Below are 24,947 nucleotides of genomic sequence, written 5' to 3'. Positions count from 1 at the left end.
ATAAAAATCTTTGCTAACCAGTCAAGCTATTGCAGTCCCCCAGCAATATAGGGATTGGTAATCTACGGTAACCGAGGAGCTATCTTATTTCTAGCGTGTAGGTCTAGTTTTCCTTGGCGCGGGGCCCAGCTCTAGACAAAGATAGCATCACGGATGCAACTCAACCCAGGGCCAATATATCAAACGACAGCAGCCATCCAATTTGCGCGATGCAACAAAAAAGCCACGCTATCTAATATTGGGCCTGACTGAATCAGGACACTATAATTTCTAGAACCGGGGGCTAGAGTTAGCCGGGAAGCAGGGCTGTTTGACAATAGTACTGTAGTCGTACTACAGTCTGACAAAAGTGATGGTGATGCTTGAAGCATTTAATATTGGTACCTAGGAAGAAAGCAAATTCCCCTAGAGAACCACCCTAACCTCGCCTTATCATGCACCGCTTTCGCCAAGCAAGTCTCGACCTCTTCCCCAGGTCCAAGGTCCGCGGACCTACAATGCTTGAGCTGTTTTGATGGAAAGCTTGTCTATAGCGGCTCCGCGGGTGCGAGCTGCAAGGTGTAACGGTCCGCTCGCTGCTACCCGCCGGTGCCATCATAAACCCTGGTTCCCTGAGCGGATTAGCAGGGCGCACTTCTCCGTGATGGGGAGTAAGCATCAAGGGAGGACATCAAACGCCCATACCATGTTTATAGCTCCTGCTAGTAGTTAGCTGTATAGCTCGAGGGCCCGGTTGGGACTATAACGATAACAGGATGGTGATAAATCGACTGTGAGTACAGTGGTTCTGCTAGGAGACGAAACAAGTATAAGAATACTGTTAGTCTCCTGTCTTTAATGTCTCTTCTCTCCACTTTCTCCAGCATCCAATAGCCACTCAGACCTAGACAACACCCAAAACAAACACTTTTCACGCCATTCACAAGACACCTCGTCTCTTCAACACAACCAAACAACCAAAACAAATCCGCCAAAATGCGTTTCTCTACCATCTTCGTCGCTGCCGCCTCCGTCATGGCTGTCCAGGCTGCTGCCACAACCTCCTCCTCCTCATCAAAGGCGGCCGCTACCACTACCCCCACCAAGGCAGCAGCGGCCGCAGCCACCACTACTTCCACCAAGGCAGCAGCAGCCGAAGCTACCACCACGGCCGCAAAGAAGGCTGCTGGTGCTAATGTGGTTCCCGGCGCCGCTTTAGGTCTTGCTGGTGTTGCCATGCTCCTGGTCTAAATGGTATGGAAGCATTTGTTGTTGGCAAGTACTAATCATACCGCAGCTGAGCAGAACTTCAAAAAAGCACAAACTAACAGGATACTCAGCTTGATAGACGATTTGTCCCAGATGAAAACAGTCAGATACACCCTTGGATGTCTTTGGGAGGAGCATTTCTTTCTTTCGTACCCACATTGTATATAATTTATCATTTTCTGTCTCTTAGTTGAACGGTGATCAGAGACTATATTATATATCACGATTTCGTCCATCTTCTACATTATACGTGCGCATTAGGTACTATGTGTGATTTATATCTCCTGGTTCTCGGGGGCAGACTCAGGAGTGCTCCATCTATTTGAAAATAAAGTTGCGTTTGCAATACGCGATACCAAATCAAGGGTACTCCGCGCCGTAACCGGTTACCCGCATGACGGCAAACTTTCAAGCCTGGCTCGGCTGTTTGCATGGTCTGAACGCTGCCAAATTCATGAGCCTAATCGTCGGTTTAGCCGCATAAGGCCGTTGCCTCGTGCGGTTTGCAAACACTATTTCCCTTTGCCGGATGTGCTCGCTAATACCGTCATGTCCTTCTCCGGACTATTTCTGGCTGTCATTTTTGCCGGTTGGGGATTGAAACCCAAAAGAAAGACGTGTTGGGTCGGCATTATTCCTACAAACACTGGCGAGTATGCGTACCGAACGATTGCCGTCGATAAAACTGATAGATCAGCAACCTTTATCTGTCCTCAAATCTATAATACTTCCTCATACGGCATAGAGAATATGGCATTGGGCAGTGAAGCAAAGCCACCTACCAAGGCATACAAGGTTCAACAGACAAGCCCCAAAGCTCTGTACCCCTCTTCGCTCAGTTTGGTACCTAGGCAGTTAGCAGATATACATACACACCTACCCCTGAATGAATGCACCAGTGGGTAAGGTACGTACTCGAATTTACCCTGCACCTAGGCGTAAATTGTTAAGCCCCATTAGGTACCTCCAATGCCTCCCTGGTTTTATCCCCAGTAATAGAACCGTATTAGGTATTTTGCTTATACTTATCCCCCGTTTGCGGACTTTCGCTTTGTTCAAATAAACAAGGCCAATCCTCGCCGGTACATTTATTTAATGGTAGGGGTGTACTATACATGTCACATTTCAAATGTGGCAGTTTGTCAATTCAGAACCACTTGAAGCCGAGCATCTTTACAAGCCTGGGAGCGTTACCTCGGACAGCAATTAACGTGCAGCGCCGGTACCATTGAATCCTTGCAGCTCGGGTCTTCTTGCTCATTTTGAATTCCACTGTTGCTACCCCCTTTGTTACAGAATCAAACCCTGCAAGCCAGCATTGACGTAGTATATTCTTCTAACCCTGAACCCAGCCCTAGGAAGCCTTTGCCCAGGCAATAGTCGCACTCAACCGGTCCCCAGACTCGTAGAACAGATAAGTTTGGTTGTCTTGCGTAAACAACCTGAGGCGAAGCAACACGACCATCATTCGCCATCTGGTGCAGCACGATGGGCTCATGCCCAACATTTCGCAGCGTCCTGTCAATGGTCCGCGCGAGAGCCTGCCCGTTGGATGCATGATAAATCACATACAGCTGCCCATCCCACTCCCACAGGTTGGCTGCCGACACGTTCTGCCCCTCGACGTCGCCGGGCACCACCACGTACTCCGGATCGACGCGCCACGTCCTCCCGTCGACCGACTCGGCCAGCCGGATGCGCCGGACATTGTCACGCTCGTTGCCCATGTAGAACATGCCGTACGCGAAACCAGATTCAGCCGCGTTCCGGGTGCGGAAAGACGCGCGCGTAGCTCGTCTCGGTTACATTGGCTCCGCCCATGGCGTTGTCGACCGCCTTGCCGCCGTACTCGAACGCGAGCGCGTCAGGCGAAGATGCCAAGCGGGCGTGGGAGTTCTCACCGTGAAAGTAGAGAAACACGGCGCCGGCTTCGGAGTTCCAAATGGCGTCGGGGCTGGAGACGTGCGAGACGTTGTAATGTGGCACCCAGTCGTTGCGCACGATCGGGGTTGCCGGGGTGCTCTGTCCATGGCCCGTCCAGGCTGTCGGCGTACATCAAACCGATGCCACCTGAGCGTTCGTGCGGAGGGAGTAGTAAAGATACCACTCGCCCAACGGGTCAGTGAGATGCTGGCCCGCATGGAAGATACTTGGGAAGATGAACTCGTTTGTCGGGTTCCATGTGGCGGTTTCTTTGTCGATGATTATGCCTTGATCGGAGAAAGACGGCCACCGGGCGGGTGATGATTGTTGGGCTTTGACGTTGGATATGACTAGCAATCCCACGGCTAGACGGCGGACAGGCTGGAAAAGGGTAGAAGCAATCTTCATAACTGCAATAGGGAAGGTGGAGTTACGGGACTATGCTGTGGCGAGCTGATTGTTTCGTGAATAGACGCGATGACTGTGTAGAAATAATAGATATTTATCTTGTTAGTTCTAGACGGCCTCATCCAATTATCTTCAAGTATACCGAAAAAGGAAAGCCTGTATGGCCGAGCTTTGCCTCATCCAAGCATGCAATGATGTCGACGAGATGACAAAAATTGTGTGCCAAGTGAAATTATTTTCCAAAAGGCTGATGCCAATGTATATGCGCAGCACAAAGCTCGGCGATCTCCATGGCTGACAGGTGATGATTTGTGGTGTTTACTCCTGCTGATTCGGGTAATTTGCCATACACCAAATATTGACCTCGCCCATTACGTGATGGGGCTTGCAAGGCTTGCTAGATGGATTGTGGGTTGTCCTTGTATAATACAAAGATCAACATATCATCTTGGCTGCAGGATGTAAAAAAAAGCTTAGCAGTCCTTCAGGAGGCTACCCAAAAATTCATGCACCTTGGCAAGATGCACATACGAGTACGTGTTTAAGCGCCCACGGTACCTTGTTAACGAACCGATGTAAGGATCCATCACGGCTGGATCAACCGGCCCCCAGCCCCACGACTTTACACCATCAATATTTGCTTGGCTTAAATCCCGTTAATAACTTTGCCGCCCTTCCCCCGCAACCCCCAACTTTTGCTAATTTCACTATAAAGTTGCGCAATGGGGTAGAAATCTCCGATTGGGGCGAAAAATGTCGTGCGGAGAATTGGCTCGGCTGCTCGGTACAGCTTTGGACCGTGGTTCCTGCTGTCGTGCCCCATGTTTGCCAGGCACTGAGAGTAGCACCCAACCATATTAATGTCGTTTTTTTTTTTTTGGTTCTCGTGTAGATGTTGATCTCCTTCCTCAACCAGAACATGCACTCTGCACGTATGCCAAGGTGTCGAAGAGGGGAATCAAAACAAGGCACCACATGTAGGAAAATGAGGTGCGGATGGGGAAATGGCATGCATATACTCTGTGGGAAATTTAGGTATATAGCCGGAAAGATAGACCTTACTCGAGTTGACCCTAGACCTTAAGTCCCTTTTCACTGCAACACGCTCGTTTGTCCTGATTGACTTATACCCGTTGCCTCTGAGGGTGGTTGCTCCCCCCGACTAACCACAGCCATGGCCCGACTAATATCGCTCTTTGTGGCCCTGAGTGGCCTTCTCGTCGGCTCATCACCACTTGTATCGGCACAGCAGGCAGGAACAAACTCCACATCGGGGCCTGAAACCGTCCACGTAGGTTGGCTGGACGGAAAAGCACCCTCGACTTTTGCAGGAGCAACCTTTGGTCTCCCCTGGCCACGGGGAAAGTACCGTCCCGACACCACAAGCTTCACGACGGCCGATGGAGGCTCCGAACTCCAGTCGTGGGGAACGGCCTATTGGCCCGATGGCTCCTACAAGTGGACCGCGCACGCCGTACCCGCGTCATCAACCCCGCCGGCCGATGGCTACAGCGTGGTTGCATCTGGCAGTGGGTTTTCAGGCAACTACACCGGCAGGAGCAAGCACAGACGACGCCAGGATGAGCCTGCGGGGCTAGTGACTTCCAACACGGACGATGAGGTAACGGTCGACACGGGCAAGATGTCTGTTTCGTTCCCGAAACGAGGCGAGGTTGTTGTGGGCGAGTTGCGCTCTGCAGGCGGCAAAACAGTAGGAAGAAATGGAAGGCTGGTGCTGCATTCGCAGTCTGGGGTTTTGCAGGACATTGACCAAGCAGCCGAGGGTGAAGCCATCCAGCACTTTTCCTTCCAGAGCACGGTTGAGAACGTCACTGTCAGCGAGGAGTCGTCATCCACTCGCGCTCTCGTTACCGTGCGCGGCAAACACACAGCCACCGCCGGCTCGCACCAACCATGGGTCCCCTTCGTCCTTCGATTCTACCTCTACCGCGATGCCGACACCATGCGCATCGTGCACAGCATCGTCTACGACGGCGATGCAAGCACCGACTTCATCACGGGAGTCGGCATCCGATTCGACGTGCCTCTAGCCGGCGAAGAGTTGTATGATCGCCACGTTCGCCTCTCGGGAGTCGACGGCGCCCTCATGGCCGAAGCAGTCAAGGGGCTTACAGGCCTTCGACGCGACCCCGGGGCGGCGGTCAAGGCGGCGCAGGTGGGTGGACTCAAGACGCCACCAACCGAGACGTGGGACACGCGCGTCACCACCCGCCTGCACTGGATCCCGGCGTGGAACGACTTCAGCCTCGCGCAGCTGTCTCCCGATGGGTTCACGGTCAAGAAGCGGACCAAGGCCGGGCAGAGCTGGGTGCACGCGAGCGGCGGCACGAGGTCGGGCGGGTTGGCGTACCTCGGAGGTGCGACAAAGGGCGGTTTGGGGATGGGACTGAGGCACTTTTGGAAGCGACACCCTACGGGACTGGATGTGCGCAATGCCGCCACTGACGAAGGGCAGCTGACGCTATGGATTTACAGCCCCGAGGCGCAGCCCCTTGACCTGAGACCGTTTCATGACGGGTTGGGCCAAAAGACTTATGCTGACCAGCTCGATGCGCTGGAAATCACCTATGAGGACTGGGAGGAGGGCTACGATACCCCTACAGGAATAGCGAGGACAAACGAGGTCTTTATCACGGCATTTGACAGCACCCCCTCAGCCCAGACGCTGGCAGATTTGGCCGAGCATATTGAAAACCCACCTGTCTTGACAGCAGCACCCGAAACATATCATGCATCCGGAGCCCTCGGCACTTATTGGTCTCTACCTGGCCAAGGCAGCATTGGAAATCCTGCGGCCGCAGCTACGATTGAGAAAAACCTTGACTTTTTGTTCAAATTCTACGAAGGGCAGATTGAGCAGCGACGGTGGTATGGCTTTTTGGACCATGGTGATTTCATGTAAGTTATTCCATGCTGGCTTGATGTTTGCGTGTCAAGTTTTGTGTATATGTACTAGCTAACCTTGCTATCCCAGGCACACCTATGATGCCGACAGACACACGTGGCGGTATGATGTTGGTGGTTACGGATGGGACAATTCGGGTATGTCTTTGTTTACTCGCCTGCATGGACTGCTAGCATCATTCAAGCGTGTTACTTGGCAAGCATGCTAACCACAACACGATACAGAGCTTTCACCAGATATCTTCTTCTGGCAACAGTTCCTCCGCACCGGTCGCGCCGACGTCTACCGCTTCGCCGAAGCACTGACCCGACACACGGGCGAGGTGGACGTGTACCACACCGGCAAGTGGAAGGGCTTGGGCACGCGCCACGGAGTCCAGCACTGGAGCGACAGCGCCAAGCAGGCGCGCATCTCCACGCCGCAGTACCGCAAGGTCTTCTACTACGTCTCGGGCGGCGACGAGCGCGTCGGCGAGCTCATGGAGGAGACGCTGGACGCCGCCAAGACCTTTACGTTCCTGGACCCGCGCCGCAAGGTCCGTACCGACGGCTTCAAACCTTCTGAGACGGCCGCAGACATTGGGCTGGGAACCGACTGGGGCGCACTCGCGGCAGGCTGGCTGATCGAAGTCGAAAGGCGGGGGTCGCGTCAGGAGGAGGCAATGACCAGGCTGAACAGAACCATGTCGGGAATCGGGCGGCTCAAATTTGGATTCGTGACGGGCCAGGCCTTGTTTAATCCGCAGACAGGCGACTTGGGTCCGCCTCCCAACGACCCATCAAACAACGGCTCGATCGGCATCTCTCATCTCTCCTCCGTCTTTGGGCTGGTCGAGGTTATTCATGAGATCACCGAGCACCTGGGCGGGCCGGACAAGCTGCCGGCCGGGTTTGACTCGGCGTGGCTCGACTACTGCCGATACTACAGCGCGACGGCGGACGAGCAGCGAGCAAAGTACGGCGCGGCCTTCTCTGGAACCAGTCTGAAGCAGGGTCACTCGCGACTGACGGCCTACGTTGCCAATCGCACGGGGGAGGATGCGCTCGCGAGGCGTGCGTGGACAGAGTTTTACGGTAACGACGGCCTGAGAGCGTCGCTGCCGTGGTCGAGCGTGTCGGTAAACAAGACGGATTTCATTGGCCCTGCCGTCGAAGCACCGTGGCTCAGCACCAACGATTTAGGACTGTATGGTCCTGCCGCTATTGAGAATTTGCAGCTCGTACCAGAGGCGTTGACTGGCCCACCGAGCTAGTTACTATGTGATCAATTGAGAGGAGGGAGGGGGGGGGAAATGGATCACGTTTGGAAGCTTACCTCAACTAAGGTAGATGATTCGATTCACTCACTGAAGCTGCCTTACCTAGGTGGGTGGGTACCTTACATACCTTGCCACTGCTACTACAACTTACGTGGTATACAGTTTTGTCGTCGTAATTAAATGAAATTTAAAACAACAGGTGACAGTTGGCATCTTGGTAATTTTAACCAATTATTTCCATTTCCTTGATGCAATCGTACAAAGTTTGGTACACTTGGTAAACCCAGGGGCTACCAGAAACTTACGTGTGACGTTCCCCCTCCCCAAATTATTGTCGGAATAATTTCTGGATTCGAGCACTAACCCCCGCAGTTCGGGAAGCACCCATTGGCTCGGCTCCCACATCAGCTGTCTCGGTATGCATTGTCCCGCCCCAAGGTTGCATTTCGGTACCGGCTCCACCGATTAACAGCATCTTTATCCGACCAACCGACATTTCAAGAAGGGGGCTAACCCTCGTTCATGACAAAACGGTGACTAGGATCTAGTCAAGCGAATGAGACGTTGTGAACGGGGAAACAAACCTGACTGTTACTATGTAAAAAGCGGGTGAGGGTGGATGGATGTTGGGGTAGCCGCGGCTAAAGTCGTGTGGCAGAGGGCGGGAAATTTGGAGCTGGGGGTGCGGAGGTGGAAAATCTGGGGTATGGGGCCTTTTTGCTCAAACAAATAAGAACATCATGTAACCCACCATACCTGCAGTTTTGAAATCTTGGAAACTTTCTTTCTCTCTCTCTCCTCTTCTCCTCACAGGACAGTCTCGTGGCAAATAATTCCAAACAAAGGATTTTGCCCAAAATGAGCGAGAAAGCCGATGTCAACCCCAACACGGGCACTGGCCCCGACATTGAGGGTGTCAACAAGACCAACGCATCCCAACTGGGCTACGAAGATGTTACTCTTGAGAAGGGAGCCGCCGATGGCTACAATCGCGCCGGCGCCATCGAGGCCGAGCAGCAAGAACTATCCATGACGGTGCTGGAGACCGTCAAGGCATATCCCGCTGCCACTTTCTGGGCTTTTATCATGTCTTGCACCATTGTAAGTCCAATATGAGAGCAACAAACCCCCCCGCTCTCCCCCATAACGATTTATACGTGAACTATCATCCTAATTAATTGCTCTATTTATTCGTTCTCTACAGATCATGGAAGCCTACTGCGTCTTCTTGATGGGCAACTTCGTCGCTATCGACCGCTTCAAGAACCGCTTTGGTGAATACAGCGAGGTCGAGAACGGAAAGATTATCACTACCCCATGGCAATCCGGTCTGCAAATGACCGGCCCAGTCGGAGCCTTTATTGGCGTCATGATCGCCGGTCCAATTACTAGCAAGATTGGCTACCGGTGGGCCACAATTGGTGGACTCATGGCTCTCAATGGCTTCATCTTCGTCTTTTATTTCGCCAACTCCTTGTCTGTCATGTTGGTATCCCAACTTCTCGAGGGTATTCCTTGGGGAATTTTCATCGCCAACGCACCAGCATACTGTAAGTTTGAATCGATTCGGCTATGAGAACAAACACCTTGTGTTGCCCCTAACCATACGTGTCGCTAACATTTTAACCAACAGGTAGTGAAATTGTCCCCATGCGCTTGAGAGCACCTTGCACTCAGATGTTGCAAATGTTCTGGGCTATTGGTGCCATCATTGTCCAGGCTGTCACTTACCAGTACAACGAGGTCGATGCCGACATTGCTTTCAGGTACGTGTTCTCTCCTTGGTTCCAACCAGTCAACCAACCAATCAACCGAATTATGTCGCAGCACACATGTCATGTCATGTTATGTACTGACATGTCAACTCTCCTTCTAGAATTCCTATCGCCCTCCAGTGGATGTTCCCCACACCCCTTGCTATCCTCATTTGGTGGGGTCCTGAGTCGCCCTGGTGGCTTACCCGCAAGGGCAAGCTCGACGAGGCAGAGAAGGCCATCAGACGCCTGGGTCGTTCCTCGGCCACCGATAACCCTGCTGCTACCGTCGCCATGATGAAGCGTACAATTGAACTCGAAAAGTCCGCCAAGGAGCCCAGCTTGATTGAGCTCTTCAGGGGTACCGACCGTTACAGAACTCTCATCGTGTGCTGCGTCTACGCTGCTCAGAACCTGACAGGCAACCTCATCGCCAACCAGGCCGTATTCTTCTTCCGACGTCAGTATTACCCATGATATATATATATATCACAACCAATTTTGTAATTTGAACCAAACTCCAAACTAACAACAAAGACAGAGGCTGGCATCGATTCAAACCTTGCTTTCGGTCTTGGTCTTGTGGTTTCTGGCGCCCAAACCGTAATGGTCATGGCATCCTGGGTCCTCACAACATATCTCGGCCGACGAACCATTTACCTCTGGGGTTCAGCCATCAACATGGTATTCCTCATTGCTGTCGGTATTGCAGGATCTTTCGGCAAGTCAACCGCAACGTCCATGGCCACGGCCTCGCTTGGTCTGATCGTCTCGGTTCTTTTCTGCTTGGGTCCTGCCCCCGCCTCGTGGGTCATCATCGGAGAGACGTCCTCCATTCGTCTCAGGCCGCTCACCACAGGCGTCGGTCGTGCCTCTTACTACATCGTCAACATCCCCTGCATCTACCTGTCCAGCTGGATGCTCAACACCGAAGGCGCCAACCTGGCCGGCAGAACCGGTTACGTCTGGGCTGCGACGGCTGCTGTTTGTCTTGCCGCCGCATACATCTACCTGCCTGAGATGAAGCACCGCTCCTACAGAGAGATCGACATTCTCTTCAACCGTCACGTTCCCGCTCGCAAGTGGAAGAAGACTGTCATCGACATTCACGACGACGAGTAGAGGAGGTATAAAAGATAGTGCCGGGAAAAAGATGCAAGAGTTTCGTTTTGTATGTGGTCAGATCAGGCCAGCGTTGTTATCGAGCTCTTCTATTTAGCCTTTGTAGAAAAAAAAATACGACAGCAATAGCTTCAAGTCGCAATCAGATAGCCGTCGTTCCACTGGGTTGGATGACCTATCGGATAAGTCGGAGCTGTTTTGGTGAAACCAATAATCAGTAAATCAATCATTAATTTCCAAAGCCCTTCACCTGCATGAGTGTCAGATGTACTGCACTTGACGCTTCCATATTACTGGTGGAAGACACCGTCAGGGCCGTCAGCTCTAGACTCAGACCAATAGGTTGCTAATCCGTATCTGCTGGGGCTAATGCTATTGCTAGTAAGCTCGCACTTCGACCAATTATGATAAATAGACCTTGAAAAATGCATGGCCGTGCCGCTTTGCAATGTAACAAGTCCCGAAGAGTGCAAACCACCCACAGATACCCTGCTGAGGTCAGCACGAATGCATCTCTGCTGGTGCACCAGAGGCTTGGAGAGGCCGTCTCAGCGTCTGCTTCATAATCATACGTCGTCCGGGCCAACCATGTCAGGGATAACAATGATCTCTTGTTTAGCAGATTATTAAGAGCTCCAGACAAAGTTCCAAGGCGACTTGAGAGAGAGGATGTTAAGGGCGGCAGTGGTGCAATAGCAGATACATTGCTCTAAAATTCTTTGAGCAAAGAAGGTAGCGTTCCCATGAGCTGTTCAAGGCCCATGTGATCAAGGTGGACGTGTCATACGTATTATGCAATTTCGATATTTTTATTTATTCATGGCCGGCAGTTCTGCTTATATGCTCGGCGAATCACCCGCGGATCCCAATATCGACATGCTAAAGTTAGCTCCGACGCTGATCCCAAAGTCACCGAGCACACACTTGAACGAGTCGTTTGCGCCCATCATAGAGATTGCTCGCGACTACGCATTTGACTGCAAGGTAAATAGCCTTTGGGCTTTGTCAAGGGAAGCTTGGAATAAATTCACCCTTTACTTATATGTAGGGATCATGCTATCGGATTTGTAGGCGCAGCAAGGGAAGCCGCATTAAATTGTGGAGTTGGAACTTCCAAGTGCCGAAAACCGGCTTTTGGGGAGTACTTTATTAATAGGCTGCTGATTATTTCGATCAACATTTCCAAGAATTTATCAGAGTTTTTTTTTGGCTTTATAGTCCTGGAATACCCTTCTAATTCAGGTCTTAATGCGGATAAACGAAGGCTTGAAGCCCATCTTACTGATACTTGGGGGGAAATGAGGTTAAATAGGGCGTGAGATGGAAAAATCACCCATGGCCAAGAAAGAAGCAAAAAGAAAACAGAAAACTGGAAAGAAAGCAGAGGCTGTAAAGGAGGAGGACAATTAATAGCAGTGAGGGGTAAACTAACTCTGCGATGTACTGCCATGTATTGTTCGTTTCCCCCACTCCATTGACTTCCAACACGACACTTTGCAAGGCCTCGTCTGGACGCCTAACCCAGGCTCTTACCGGTGGGATGTCTTCTAGAATTGCCGTGAATCATGATATTGCAGGTCTCTCCCCAGCCCTGGGATAATACTTCATTCAGGCTCCCATACCCCAAGACGTAAATTACAGGGGGATAAAGAGTATCATCCTAGTCTAAAGTGCCCTGAAGAGGCTAAATCATATCAAGGCGACTTCAGTCTAGCTTCCACAGATGTTCCCCCTGAAAATAATACACATTATGAAGTGAGACTGGAATTGTAATGTATTTCCATTCTGGCTTTGTTAAACAAGTTACTTCTTTCAGCAGGTTAGCCGCTCTCTTGACTTATAGCCTTTCACGAGAATAGGAGCAGTAATCAGTTACAATAATTAATTACGTATACTCTTGGAAAGAAACAAACTTTGCCAGGGCTTTGCTTATAGCAATGACGGCGATCTCCGGACTCTTATGCACCAACTATGGGTAGTCCCTGATTTAAACTTTGCGAGATCGCTCCGGAAACCAAAGAACCTCCAGCTAATATATAAGTTGAAAGCTCGTACTATGCTGACGTCCTCCGCTTTGTAGAACATCTATATTATTTCTAATCATCCTATCCACTCACATAGTTCACCTATTCGATCTCTCAGCGTACAAACTGTTCAAAAAGCCAACCATAGTTCTTCAAAATGCGGTTTTCAATTGCCTGCACTATCGCAGTTTTACTGCAAACTGCTTTGACCGCCCCATTAAATCTTGGCAACAGTCCCCCAACTACCTCGCCCGAGGCTTCTACGGATACGATACTTCCCAGCCACAATGTCTATAGACCCCCGGGTCTTGATAAGCGTGGAAGGAGGTGTAAGACTTATCTTGAAGTTTGCTTTTGGTTTAAAGATGATGTTTCGATGAAAACAAGTACTGATCATATCTCGCTCTTATAGCTGGTTTGGATGACTTTGGCCGACAATGTCGTCAGAAGGTCGCTGGAGGGGTTGCCTGGCTGAGGAATGCGGGCGCCGATTTGACTAAATCATGTCGCAAGGGTGTGAATGAAGTGAATGCCTCAGCGCAAAAAGCCAATATTGATTTGACTAAACATGTTAAAAATAGTGCTGCTGATTTGGATGCCGCAAAGAAAAAGGCCACTGCTCAGGTTAAAAAGTTCAGGCAGCAATAAGTGAGAAGGTAATGCCAAAAATGCGGTGAAGCAAAGGCCCAAGGCGAAGAAAAAAGGTACCTAAGAGTGTGTTAAAGGGTAGTGGAGATAAGAAAAATAAACTATATAAATTATTCGGGTGTGGCTGTTTTATAACTACAGATCTGTATAATAGCAAAGATCTCCATTTTTACAAACGAATAATTACCGGTATAACTGTACAACACAAGCAATGCCCCATTTTGTCCATAAACCCCGCACGTACAAATTTTAAAAATCTCAACCACCGGCGCCTGTATACTTGCACCGTTAACACCATTTCCAATTCGCGCAGCTTGTAATTCGGCACTGATTATATTATATTATTTATGTTAAACATCGTTTGTATTTGCGACGTAAAACACAATTGCGCCCGTATTAATATTATCGAAAAATACGTACGCGTGTCATTGATTATTTTTTTACTTTGTAAATACAAACGATATAAATACAGGGAAACTATTCCGAGTGGTACGAATTGAAAATTCTGGGCGTAATGGTTAAAATATCCTCGGGGTTGTGCGTGTAGAATTTTTTGGCGTGGTTTGGCGTGGCGTTATGTACCTCTATGTACGAGTTCATAGATGAACCCGGGTCAGGATTGAGCTGAACCCCCTTCAGAAATTTTTTGATCCACTTTTTCTCTGAAGGGGGTTCAACTTTTCAAAATCCACTTTAATTACACCGTGGTACTTGGTCGAATTTATGTAAAATAATATTTTTTTGCGTATGCGGTGCATATGCGCCGAGTATGCGTACGTATATAAAAATTAACAAATTTTATATATATAGGTAAAATAGCATACGTAGGGCATATGCGGTGCATATGCAAATATAATTAGAAATTTACTAAAAGTTTTAAAATTAAATGTTTATATATATATTATAATAAATTGCTAAAAAAAAGTTCAAAAATATAGATATTTATATATAATATATTAAATAAATTTTTTATATTTTAAATATTAATTATTGGGAGTATTTTATTAACTATTTTACTTTTATCTTAATATAATAATATATCAAGATATGATTGAAACTACAAATAAATTTAAAAAAATACTTTGCATATGCATTGCATACGTATTTATAGTAATATATTAGAAGCCAGGGTATGAGTTATAATTTAACTGAAATCATTTTAACCAACTGGCATATTTATTCAGGTGTAGGTTAATCAAGTCAGGAGAGGATTTGAAGTTTGTCAATAATAATCAAGTGGCCAGGAAGCGAGATTTCGACTTGTCGTTACCAAAAATAAGTTAATAGCATATAGGGTGTATGATACCTCTCTGTCCAGATATTTAATCCTCTTTACATTACAGCCATCATAGCTTCGTACTGCTCTTCTTTCAGCTCTTTCTATAGAACAGATCTTTTGGAAGTTACACATATATTTTCCACCTAAAACACCCAACAAATCATGCGTTTTTTCAATTTCACTCTTATGGCCGCTTCGGCCCTTTTTTGGGGAGATGCTTTTGCTGCCTCGAAACCATCCTCTAAACCTTCCACTAGCTCTGCTGATGCAGCAGAGAAACCCAAGGAAATTAGAATATGCTCCGCGACTATAACGAATATGAAAACTGGCGCGGATCTCGGCCGAGGTTCTGTACCATACACCCAACCGCATTATATCGCCGGCTTTGAGGTGTGGTGCAATGAAAATTGCAAGTTGAAAAGTCACAACATCCATGTTTCCCACCTAAGGGCAGAGTGCTTCCCTCATATGTAGGCTGCACAGATTCGTCGCTGTGATTGTGCAGCCAAATATGGAACGGATCCACGGTTAGTTACTGGGTTGGTGGTCCTGTGTTGATGGACCTTGCACCACGTGGAGACCTGCGTTGTATTCAATACACCTGACGGGATGAAAAAGAAGCCCGAAAAACACATCACTTGGTCCTGGCCGGGAAGGGGTTGGAATTTAAATCAGTCGTCTTTACCAGCAATAAAAAACACCTGTTTCATACTTTTCTCCTCCAGTAATGTACATTGGTACTGATGATAATAAGTTATGGCTAATGGACTTTACGTTGGTATTTTTGCCCGTGGCTGGATCGACGTGGTAAGGGTATATAATGCCTTCTGATGATAAGAATAGGGGTGCTCATAGCCCCAATTGACGGGCTTGTGAACCAACGAAACAATTGTATTAATTGCTTCCTATTTTGTTGGTTAAAATGGTAAAGGTAAAATATCGCTGAGACGATCTCGACCATTCAAACGCAGATCAGTTGGATGCCTTAGGCCTGAGTCTATCGATAGTGCCAAACAAAGGATATATTCACAGAGAATTCAAAAGTTGCAAAGACACTGTGCAGGGATTTACTAGATATATGTTCCAAAGGTTATGCGAATGGAAAGTTGGTCAAGACAGGACTCTACCTGTGGTAGATACCTATGAAGCGATATGGTCTGCATGTTGCCACATCCAGGGTATACAGAAAATGGGCAGTTAACAATTGGGTGCACCGTGGTTGTTGTTGTTGCAGTCGCTCATGTTACACAAAATATCGTGTAAGGAAATGGGCGCGCGTACGCAACTTGCCTACCGGTTGGTTGAGCCGGCGGCCAAACCATGTTCCACCAGGTGCAACTCGGTCCAATCAAAATTGAATGGAGCAAACTTCTTCTGAGTTGACTGATAAATAGCCCAACCGCACCGACCTACCTGACTAACATATAATAATAATTTACCCCTCTTGATGAGAACATAAACAAGTCTGCTGCCATCTCACCGATTCCATCCCAATTAATATAGCCATTTCTCACCCAGCAGAAAAAAACAAAAACAAAAATGTACTCCACCAATCCAGACCTTGAAAAAGCCCTCTCCTCCATCACCGGCAGCAATCGCGCACTCAACACCCTCGCGCGTCTGCACGAAGAAGCGCTGGCAGAGCCGCCGTTCATCAGCACCGACGCGCGTGCATCCGAAACGGAGACCAGAGACGAGGCGCTGCGCCGACACACGCGGGAGCTGTTTGTCGCGCTGGACCCGGACAAGGCGGCGCTGGTATACCTCTTGGCGCGGGGTTCGGGGGCGCGTTACGTGGTGGAGGCGGGCACCAGCTTCGGCGTCTCGACCATCTGGCTCGCTTTGGCGGTCGGGCAGAATGCCGCCGGAGATGTGGGCGATGCAAGGGTGATTGCGACAGAGAACGAGCCGGAAAAAGCGGCGAGGGCGAGGGAGAATTGGGCCGCCGCTGGTGAGGATGAGGTAGCAAGGTGGATTGAACTTAGGGAGGGTGATATCTTGGAGACGCTGAAGGAGGGTCTACCACAGGTGGATCTTTTGCTGCTCGACAGTAGGTTCCTCCCGAGGCTTGTATGAAAAGTAAATGCCGCGAATACTGCTAATGACAGAGTGGTGGCTACTTCGGTCAATAGTCTGGACACCACTGGCCCTTCCAACTCTCAAGCTGGTACAGCCCAAGATGAAAAAGGGCTCCATGATCATCGTGGACAATATCGAGGATGCCAAGTCGGGCTATCGCGATCTCCTGGAATATATCGACCAACCGGACAGTGGGTTCAACATGACAGTCCTACCGTACAACGGCGGGCTGGGTCTGCTTGTGTATACGGGGTCGAGGTAGGGATGTGTTCGAGCTGAGAATGGTTGTCATTCATTGCCTCCCAGACTCTAGGTGTAAAACTGTGAAAATGCTATAATAGCGTAAAAACAAAGCTCAACACACTGTTTCGCATGCATGGTGTCCAAGGGGTCCCCAAAGGTTTCAATTATATATATATATATATATGGTCTAATTAGCTCAAAATTAGAAACCAGTCAGTTTTCTAATCAAAGAAAACCCAGTAGTATCCTACACGGGCAATATATTCTAAAAAAACCCATGGAAGGTCTTCAATATCCAGCCATCCTCCATCATCACGCATTCCGGAGCACAGCCTGCTCATGCTGTTCCGTCGTGGGAACACCATCGCTGCCAGGCCTCGACTTGGTGCGCTGCTGGTCGTGGTGCACATCGGCCTCTCCGGGAACGGCGGTGTTGTCGCTGCCGACCGAACCCCTGACTCCATCTCGAACGTGCTCGCCTTCGGGGATGTACTTCTCATCCTTGGTGCGGCGGTCGATGTATCCAGGGGGAGTCCACTTGCGCGAGTTCCATGGCTTGATGGATGGGTCGCCGTACATGCGGTCGACATTCTCGAGCGACAGCATGCGGGACTCGTAGAGGAAGAAGTAGACGCCGAGGGCGCCGGCCAAGTTCACGCCAGCAAAGACGAAGCCGTAAGAGAATGAGATGCCCGAGGTGGCGATGGGGGTGAGGAAGGAGATCATGAAGTTGCCCAGCCAGTTGCCGGCCGTGGACAGAGAAGCCTGCTTGGCACGCGTACGGAGCGGGAAAGTCTCGCCGATGACGACCCAGCAGATGGGACCCCAGGTACTGTTTATTGGGTAACGTTAGCTGGTGAATCGGACTCTTTTGTAGTATTATTGGAGCTGTTTTGTCTCTTACCTGGCGAAAGAAGCAATAAACATGCAAGCAGATACAATCATGACAATGCCCGAGACGCGGTTCTCTTGGGGCGGCAAAGCGGTTCCAATGGCGGCGAAGACTGCCAACCAGACTGCCTGCCAAGCACCGCCAATGAACAGGGGACCACGACGTCCAAACTTCTCGACAATGTACAGACCCAAAAAGGTCATGACAACGTTGACAGCGCCCAGAATCAACTGCGTGACGATAGGGTCATCGACACCAGCAGACTGTAACAATCGCAGGTCAGCCTTTCCGCTCTCGTTTGATGACCAATGCAACACAATAGCCCACGGAACAACATACCTGGAAAATTGTAGCTCCGTAGTAGAAGAAGTAGTTGACACCAGTCCACTGCTGAGTAAAGTGAAGGAACATGCCGAGGATGGTGCGGTACACAACCTTGGGAATGCCAGCGGAACCGCCTTTGCCAGTGAAGCACTCGGCCCAGCTGCCAACTCCAACACTGGACTCCTCCTTGATGATCTTGAACATTTCGCTAATATCGGTTTCGACGAGGGCATTGTTGGGATCGTGCTTCATGCCACGGAGACGAGCGATCGACATACGCGCACCATCCCAGTCCTGACGTCCTGCGAGCCAACGAGGAGATTCGGGGACGAGCAGGATACCGATACCAAGAGGGATACTGAAGAAAATGCCCAGTCCAATGACAATCCTCCACGAGGCGTCGGAGCCCTGGATGTGCCTGACGCCGTAGTTGATGATGTTTGAGATGAGGATTCCGAAAGCTGATGGGATAAATGGTTAGAGATCAACTCGCAAGACCCATCAAGGGGTTCTCTTCCTACAACACGCAGAGGAGTGTCTTACTGATGAGCAGTTGGTAGCTGGCCACAACGGCACCCCTAATCTCACGGGGTGCACACTCTGACTGGAACATGGGCACACCGACGGAAAGGTTACCAATACCCAAACCAGCAACCCAGCGACCCATCATCATATGGATCCAAGATTCCATAGCAGTGATCTGGATGATGTTGCCGATTATGAACAAGACAACACCGAATGCCAAACTCCTCCGACGTCCCCACCAGTCGGCTGTGTAGGCACCTGAAAGGGCACCGATCAGAGTTCCGATGCTCATCAGGGAGACCATGGTAGACTGAATGATGGGAACCCATTCCCGGATGCCATTCTCCCCAACAGGGCCTGTGGCGAAGCGGCGCTGGAAATCCTCGAAGATGAGCATGCCCGAGATCTGACCTGTGTCGTAACCGAAAAGGAAGCCACCCAGACTGGTGACAGCGCCGAGGAAGAGGGACTCGACGCCGCACTCAGCGCCATTGACCCTGATGGACCTGCAAGACGGGGGGGGGAAATTGACGTTAGTATTCATCGAGTGTGGTTTGGTGTCGAGCTGCCAGAGGTACAATGGATGTGTGTAACGTACTTGCCGCCAAGCATGATTGCAGATAAAAAGAAGTATACGCTAGAGGGTATCACAGGTTGACAAAAAGATAAAACAGACGAAAAAGGGGTTTCGAGTCGAGAAGAAAAGTTCGGTCCGGGGCCCTGCGGGAATTTGGCCAACGGGTGGCTATCTGGTGGCTTGGGGACCACTTTACGGTTGGCTCAGTTCGATCGGCGAAGCACAGGGCTCACTCGAGGTCCAACAAAAAAAAAAAAAGAACAAGACAAAAGCTCGGATTAAGGAAGTGACAAGTAGATCATTGTAGGAGAGGTGCATTCAGACGAAAAGAAATGCGGCAGAAGTGTGCGTTTTTGAACTACCAGTACACGCGTGTCGAGGATTGTGGTGGGTTTTTCCAAGCATCACCAAGCCGCCAAGAAGTCGTCCAAGATGACGTCGTTGCACTGTTCTTTGTAAAACTGTAGCCACCACGACTCATTCGCGATCCGCAAAGGGGAGCAAAAAATCAAGGGACCACGTGCCGCGAAATTGCAGCAAAGCAGCAAAAGCCTCACCGAAAAAAAAAAAAGAAAAAAGAAATAAATAAATACTAGGATGACGGAGCCGTGGCCTGGGCCCACGTCTGCGGTGTGTTCGTCCTGTTTGCACGAGAAAGCGCCGACTTGGTGGAGCTGGTCTCCATGACGTTTGGTTTTCTGGGTACCTAGCTGAGGTACGGACTAACAAGAGATGAAATTCGCTTCGCGTTGAATGGGAAAGTCGGTTTCGGAACACGGCACACATGGGCCAGGTATTGCAAGCTGTATTTTGCTTTTTTTTGTTTATGTAGTAGGTCTGGATGGCCGTTGGTAGCTTTTTTTTCTCTACTAATTTTTTTTCTCTCCCCTTTTTGGAGAAGGCTGCATCAGATCAAAAGTTCCCTTGCCAAGTGCAGCCACAAAGTGCGGGGGAGCAATGGACAATTGGGCGCATCTTCGAAATTGCTCTGCATTCAAATGAAAAATAGTACCAAGATCGTTGGTCAGCGGTGAGAACGAGGCACAGCTGAACTCCCGGGCGACGAATGAGGCCGCATCCGGCACGGGAGTTGTTTTCGAGAGCGGCTTGGCCGTCGTCATTCTTGTCTTCCGTCAGCCAACCGGCGTTTATGAAATCCTGGAAAGGTGGGTACAGGCCAACCGCTCCTTGTCAAGGTAAAAGTTTAGAACAGTTTCAAAATCCGGGGAAGTTGATCGCGTGTGCACACATGAGTGATCTATGACGAGGTTTGGAATTTGGTTGCCGAGAAGCAAGTCTTTGACGATTGGTTTATTGCAATATCCGCGAACAAAAGAGTCGACGTTGTTTTTTCTTTTTTGCTTGTTTGTTGCAAATAATGTTGTGGTGGTCAAAGGTGTACGCAAGGAAGATTGAGCTGAGAAAGTGGGGTAGTTCTTAGCCTTGATTTGAAGAGAGATGAAAAAAAAAAACACTTATCAAATCCAGCCGTTGGAAAATCATCAAGGAACCGTTGGCAACGAATTTTTCTTGGCCACCTCGCCCTGACAAGCTAGCATGAACTACACGTGACTTGGTCCCACCTTGAATCAAGTCGCGTGCATTTGAGATTTTCTATTTTCCTTAGCATTAGCTCCACGAGCCCCAATTTTGCCGCGTCAAATCTCCTTGATCTCCTCTGTCAGGCCGAGCAATGGCCGATTGGAAAAGAAAAGAAAAAAAACAAAGAAATCTACCACGGTTGATCCAAGAAGATTGTCAAGGGGAAAAGGGGTCTGATCTCGTGTCTGCAGAAAGGGATCTAGACGATCTCAATCCCGTCGCCGCGGTACAATGTTTTTACCCTCCTGGGGTCTCGTGGTCTCGCCTCTGGAACCTACAGTAGGTACGTCTCTTTATCCTCAGTGACAGCCCACATTATGAACGCAAACTCGCACCCGGCCATTCCGACGATTGCAATCTGCATAGTGGCAAAAAGTGGAAGATTTGTCTCCTCTTTCCTCAATGAAGTCAGTCCAGACAGCCATAACAAAATTCTCGCTTGCACTCGTCCTTCCTGCTGCCCGCTTGCGAGAGCCGAATCCCGAAATCACGAGTCTACTGACCCAAAATTTTGACGGCTCCGCTGCGGAAGTCTTTTCCGGCCGGAGCCTGGGTCCTTCTCCGAGTTTTGCTGTGGCATCCTCCAACGCGGGAGCGTCCAGGCGGAGAAGGGGGCCATGGGGTTTCTTGGCAATGGCTCGTGGACTGCTCATTGATTTCGGCGCCCCCTTTTTTTTCTTTAATTTTCCCACGCTTTCCATGACCGTTACAAAGTCAATTCTGTCTAGTCCTGTGTTTCTCAATAGGTTTAGTCAGGGGTCAAATAATCTCGCTCACGACCATCTTTTGCTAAGAAGAAGTCCAGTCAACTCCATTGTCCGGCTTAATATACACCAACCTCTTGGAGGCCAATCCCCATCCTCATATCAGCAGTAACTGGTTGGTGTTCACGTTGATACCCTCCATCCATTCACCACATCATACAAGGTGTCGGTTGAGCCGACATTGCCAGGGAAGACCACGTATGGAATCCCACTCCATTTGCTTTCTGGCTCATCGCATCGCCACAAAGGCACGCCAGCCGCTGCCTGGCCAACGATTTCTGCGCGTTTGAACCCAAGCCCCTTGGTGGCCATGTCCGAGGAAGTAATACCTCCCTGTCACACACGTTAGAAGAGCGAATGGATGAACGGCATGAGAAATGAGTTGAGGAGAAACCAAAGTAATCCATACCTTGGCAATAACATATCTCGGCCTTGTCTTGAGATTGACCAAGAACGACACGAGAGCTGCAGCGACAGTCGACCCAATGTCCAGACTCTTGGCCGCGTCCTTGCCCACCACTAGTTTCCGACTTGTCATGACGAGCACATCCTGACCTCTAGTGATTTCCTTCTCTGCCTGCTCAATTGCCCGTGCCACTTCCCCATTCTCGGCCGTGGAGATGCCCTTTTCCTTCTCTTCTAGCAGCTTCTCGACGTCCAGGATAACAGTAGTGAGCCTGTCCCCGCTCTTCTGAACCAGTGCCTCGAGCTGAGCCGTCGTCTTGGGCACGTAGCTGCCGGCAATGACCAGTCCGCCCGCATCCTTGGTGAACTTGAGCTGCTGCGCCGAGATTGGCGGGATGGGTGAGATGCCCAAGCGCGACGACACAAAGGCCGCACCCGTCCTGAACAGGTACCGCTTGCCGTGCTCCTCGGCCGCCCGAAGCAGTGCCAGCACCACGACGTCGACATCCTCCTCTGCCGCAGCGTTGACGATTACCACAGAGCCCTTGTCCACTGCCAGCAACCTCTTGAGCACCCGGTCAACACCATCGGCAGCCCTTGTGTCCTCAAGCGGAAGGCTAGCCACCCGCTCTCGGGATATGGCGCCGCCGCTCTTCTCCACCACGTACTCCCTCAAGTCGGAGTTGGCGTACCCAAAAGTCGCGTCCCGTGCGAATGGCGTCTGAGCAGCGGGGACTAGCGTCTTGCCGTCTTCACTCGCGACGTAGTGCACGTCGCCAAGCGTGTAGCGCCCACCCTGCAGGAAAAAGGGGCACAGCAGGGTTGCGTCGGCCTCTCCCAGAACCTCGGAAGCCACGTCGCATTCGAGTGGGAAGTGGCCCCTTAACGTCGAATCGCCCCTCAGAACGACCTCGAAGCTGACGTTGGCCTCGGCGGCGGCGGTTTTGAGGTTCGAGCAGATCTCGTGGATAAGAGACCGAGCCTGCGGTGGGTGTAGCGCACGACTGTTGGTCAGGATGAAGAAACCGGAGCCAGGTCTCGTGCGGCGAAATTCGGCCGTCAGGGTGGCGGGGTCCCAGACGGCGAGCACCGGGATACCGTTGCAGGTCTGTGTGCCGGTTGGGTCATCGTCAAGCGCCACGAGGATAGGAATCTTTGTGCCGCCCTGGGACAAGGCAGTACGGATCTGTGCGCGGGGATCTTGTGTTGTTTGGGCGACAAGAGAAGAAAGGGTACTGATCAGCTCAAGGGCTGGGGGGTCGGTAGGGGACGCCATTACGTCGTTGTTTGGCGTAATTTTTGAGAGGGGTCCAGAAAGGGGTGAGTATGAGCCGGGAACTTGTGACTTGCAACCTTCAAATCGTGAGCTGAATTCTAATCTTAATCCTGTGAGGAATTGAAGCTGCGCGTCGGAGACTCGGAGGTGGCGAACAGGTAACCGGCTTTTTAAGTTGATGGAAAGAATGAATTATCATAGGAATTTTCTACAGTCAGGCGACCTCTATTGAGGTTGACTCGAGAGTGTTCTACCTTCTTGACTTCCGGACTTCTCGCCGGTATGAGCCCCCGAGTTGTTTGTTGTGGTCAGAAATGCGGGGGAGCTCCGTAACAATCGCGGGGAAATTTGAACCAAGCTTCACTCTCTCACTCATCCTGCTGTCGACCTATTTATTCACTGAAAATACCCGTATCTTATTTGTAGACACCAAGGAATGGTCAATTTCTTTACCAAAGCCGATTTCTTTTTTTCAGAAAAGGATGACCTTTTTACCCAACCGATAACAGGCTATGATCATTCTTTAGACCGCATACCTACGTAGGCTGCTCAACTAGATCGGAACGTACTGCCAGAGATCTCCGTTGGTCCTCCCTCTCCAATCCGTTGGCCCTACTAACCCCACATATTCTATGTACATAGTAAAGGAGACAACACCGTACTATGTACTTATAAGCTTGAGGACATTTATACCACATAAGCCCTCATCAAGATTATACCGCAGTCATGCCCCAACATTGCCCAATGCACCAATATATCAACGTAGTCCGAAGATTTTATCGCACACCCCCTCACAGGTTACAACGTCGCGAGGACCAATATTAACAAAGTTAAAGTACCCCAAAACACCTCCGATTATACAAACCTTTACGCATGTTGCATAATCGCTATCGCGGCGTTCAAGGCCGCGAGTTGAAAGCTTGGAATCGTATTTGGCGTCATGTTCCAGATTGCTCGCCTGAAAAGGTTGCACTGGGGTGGCGATAGCACCACAGGTAAGGAGAAGGGCAGAAAGGGATGTAAAGCGCATTTTGCTGATGGTGGTTTAAAGTTTGGTGTTGGTAGTATAGGTGTATATGGGAGGATGTAATTCCGCTTATAGGTAGTATAGTTTGTAAAATGGTCGGATTTTGAAGGGTTTGAAGGTTTGCGCAGTAAGCCTGCTAACTTGATAAATTGTTTTGTATTAGTGATAGTCATCGTCTTGAAAAACAGCCAGACGCTCCATTTATGTACGTTATTATGTAATAATTTAATATTTTATAAAATCTCAACTACCTTGTACTATTCAGGAAAAGCCATTTACAATGTAACTCGTCGAAATCACGCATATCTTTATATATTAAAATATGAGTAATTATATTAATTATATTAAGCACTTTTACGAGGTAAAATGTTCCAACATTAATGCCTCTAACTATTATATGATTAGTGTAACGGGTCTACAAGGTATAAAAGCGGTACCGACAGCCGAATGTTTAAATCCCTGTTTTGGTTAAAGTATAATACTTTGCGAATGCAGTTTAAAAGTTATAATGTAAGATTATTTTAGCCTTTGCGCCCAGCTAAATAATGGACGACCTTGATATATTTAATATTTTCAACTAAAATGCACGATTGAAAAAAAGGATATATATTACAGTGCGCCGGAAACGCGTTTTACTCTGGGG

The 24,947-nt window shown here is 49.6% G+C and overlaps 11 protein-coding genes across 11 annotated transcripts; 7 read left to right on the top strand and 4 right to left on the bottom strand.

Moving 5' to 3' along the window:
• Positions 1 to 975: 975 nt before the first annotated feature.
• Positions 976 to 1,230, top strand: PgNI_11532 (uncharacterized protein; the record flags this gene model as incomplete). The annotated part of the gene is made up of 1 exon (XM_031131498.1): positions 976 to 1,230. One exon carries the CDS (start codon positions 976 to 978, stop codon positions 1,228 to 1,230), a length of 255 nt encoding a protein of 84 aa, XP_030976677.1.
• A 1,316-nt stretch (positions 1,231 to 2,546) lies between these two features.
• PgNI_11531 (uncharacterized protein) lies at positions 2,547 to 2,984 on the bottom strand (the record flags this gene model as incomplete). The annotated part of the gene is made up of 1 exon (XM_031131497.1): positions 2,547 to 2,984. One exon carries the CDS (start codon positions 2,982 to 2,984, stop codon positions 2,547 to 2,549), a length of 438 nt encoding a protein of 145 aa, XP_030976432.1.
• Positions 2,985 to 3,003: 19 nt separating this feature from the next.
• PgNI_11530 (uncharacterized protein) lies at positions 3,004 to 3,579 on the bottom strand (the record flags this gene model as incomplete). The annotated part of the gene is made up of 2 exons (XM_031131496.1): positions 3,004 to 3,270; positions 3,310 to 3,579. The coding sequence occupies 2 exons, from the start codon at positions 3,577 to 3,579 to the stop codon at positions 3,004 to 3,006; spliced, it is 537 nt and encodes a 178-aa protein (XP_030976433.1).
• Positions 3,580 to 4,753: 1,174 nt separating this feature from the next.
• Positions 4,754 to 7,757, top strand: PgNI_11529 (uncharacterized protein; the record flags this gene model as incomplete). The annotated part of the gene is made up of 3 exons (XM_031131495.1): positions 4,754 to 6,498; positions 6,575 to 6,642; positions 6,730 to 7,757. The coding sequence occupies 3 exons, from the start codon at positions 4,754 to 4,756 to the stop codon at positions 7,755 to 7,757; spliced, it is 2,841 nt and encodes a 946-aa protein (XP_030976406.1).
• Positions 7,758 to 8,554: 797 nt separating this feature from the next.
• On the top strand, positions 8,555 to 10,851 carry PgNI_11528 (uncharacterized protein). The gene is made up of 5 exons (XM_031131494.1): positions 8,555 to 8,864; positions 8,968 to 9,313; positions 9,397 to 9,529; positions 9,640 to 9,977; positions 10,059 to 10,851. The coding sequence occupies exons 1-5, from the start codon at positions 8,622 to 8,624 to the stop codon at positions 10,637 to 10,639; spliced, it is 1,641 nt and encodes a 546-aa protein (XP_030976412.1). The 5' UTR covers positions 8,555 to 8,621; the 3' UTR covers positions 10,640 to 10,851.
• Positions 10,852 to 12,820: 1,969 nt separating this feature from the next.
• PgNI_11527 (uncharacterized protein) lies at positions 12,821 to 13,311 on the top strand (the record flags this gene model as incomplete). The annotated part of the gene is made up of 2 exons (XM_031131493.1): positions 12,821 to 12,992; positions 13,076 to 13,311. 2 exons carry the CDS (start codon positions 12,821 to 12,823, stop codon positions 13,309 to 13,311), a joined length of 408 nt encoding a protein of 135 aa, XP_030976607.1.
• Positions 13,312 to 14,752: 1,441 nt separating this feature from the next.
• PgNI_11526 (uncharacterized protein) lies at positions 14,753 to 15,195 on the top strand (the record flags this gene model as incomplete). Its single annotated transcript, XM_031131492.1, has 2 exons — positions 14,753 to 14,985; positions 15,096 to 15,195. 2 exons carry the CDS (start codon positions 14,753 to 14,755, stop codon positions 15,193 to 15,195), a joined length of 333 nt encoding a protein of 110 aa, XP_030976512.1.
• Positions 15,196 to 16,092: 897 nt separating this feature from the next.
• PgNI_11525 (uncharacterized protein) lies at positions 16,093 to 17,125 on the top strand. The gene is made up of 2 exons (XM_031131491.1): positions 16,093 to 16,640; positions 16,723 to 17,125. Exons 1-2 carry the CDS (start codon positions 16,130 to 16,132, stop codon positions 16,929 to 16,931), a joined length of 720 nt encoding a protein of 239 aa, XP_030976407.1. The 5' UTR covers positions 16,093 to 16,129; the 3' UTR covers positions 16,932 to 17,125.
• Positions 17,126 to 17,224: 99 nt separating this feature from the next.
• PgNI_11524 (uncharacterized protein) lies at positions 17,225 to 19,527 on the bottom strand (the record flags this gene model as incomplete). The annotated part of the gene is made up of 5 exons (XM_031131490.1): positions 19,252 to 19,527; positions 18,672 to 19,159; positions 18,144 to 18,589; positions 17,817 to 18,067; positions 17,225 to 17,744 (listed from the first exon to the last, which is right to left on the bottom strand). Exons 1-5 carry the CDS (start codon positions 19,263 to 19,265, stop codon positions 17,225 to 17,227), a joined length of 1,719 nt encoding a protein of 572 aa, XP_030976576.1. The 5' UTR covers positions 19,266 to 19,527.
• A 769-nt stretch (positions 19,528 to 20,296) lies between these two features.
• On the top strand, positions 20,297 to 20,494 carry PgNI_11523 (uncharacterized protein; the record flags this gene model as incomplete). The annotated part of the gene is made up of 1 exon (XM_031131489.1): positions 20,297 to 20,494. The coding sequence occupies one exon, from the start codon at positions 20,297 to 20,299 to the stop codon at positions 20,492 to 20,494; it is 198 nt and encodes a 65-aa protein (XP_030976409.1).
• A 1,225-nt stretch (positions 20,495 to 21,719) lies between these two features.
• PgNI_11522 (uncharacterized protein) lies at positions 21,720 to 23,277 on the bottom strand (the record flags this gene model as incomplete). Its single annotated transcript, XM_031131488.1, has 2 exons — positions 21,720 to 21,929; positions 22,006 to 23,277. 2 exons carry the CDS (start codon positions 23,275 to 23,277, stop codon positions 21,720 to 21,722), a joined length of 1,482 nt encoding a protein of 493 aa, XP_030976408.1.
• Positions 23,278 to 24,947: the final 1,670 nt, after the last annotated feature.

The sequence above is a fragment of the Pyricularia grisea genome (assembly GCF_004355905.1).
Source record: "Pyricularia grisea strain NI907 chromosome V map unlocalized Pyricularia_grisea_NI907_Scaffold_10, whole genome shotgun sequence".
In the NCBI taxonomy this organism is placed as follows: domain Eukaryota; kingdom Fungi; phylum Ascomycota; class Sordariomycetes; order Magnaporthales; family Pyriculariaceae; genus Pyricularia; species Pyricularia grisea.
Note: the sequence above shows the minus strand (reverse complement) of the source record. Positions and strands in the feature narration are given on the sequence as shown.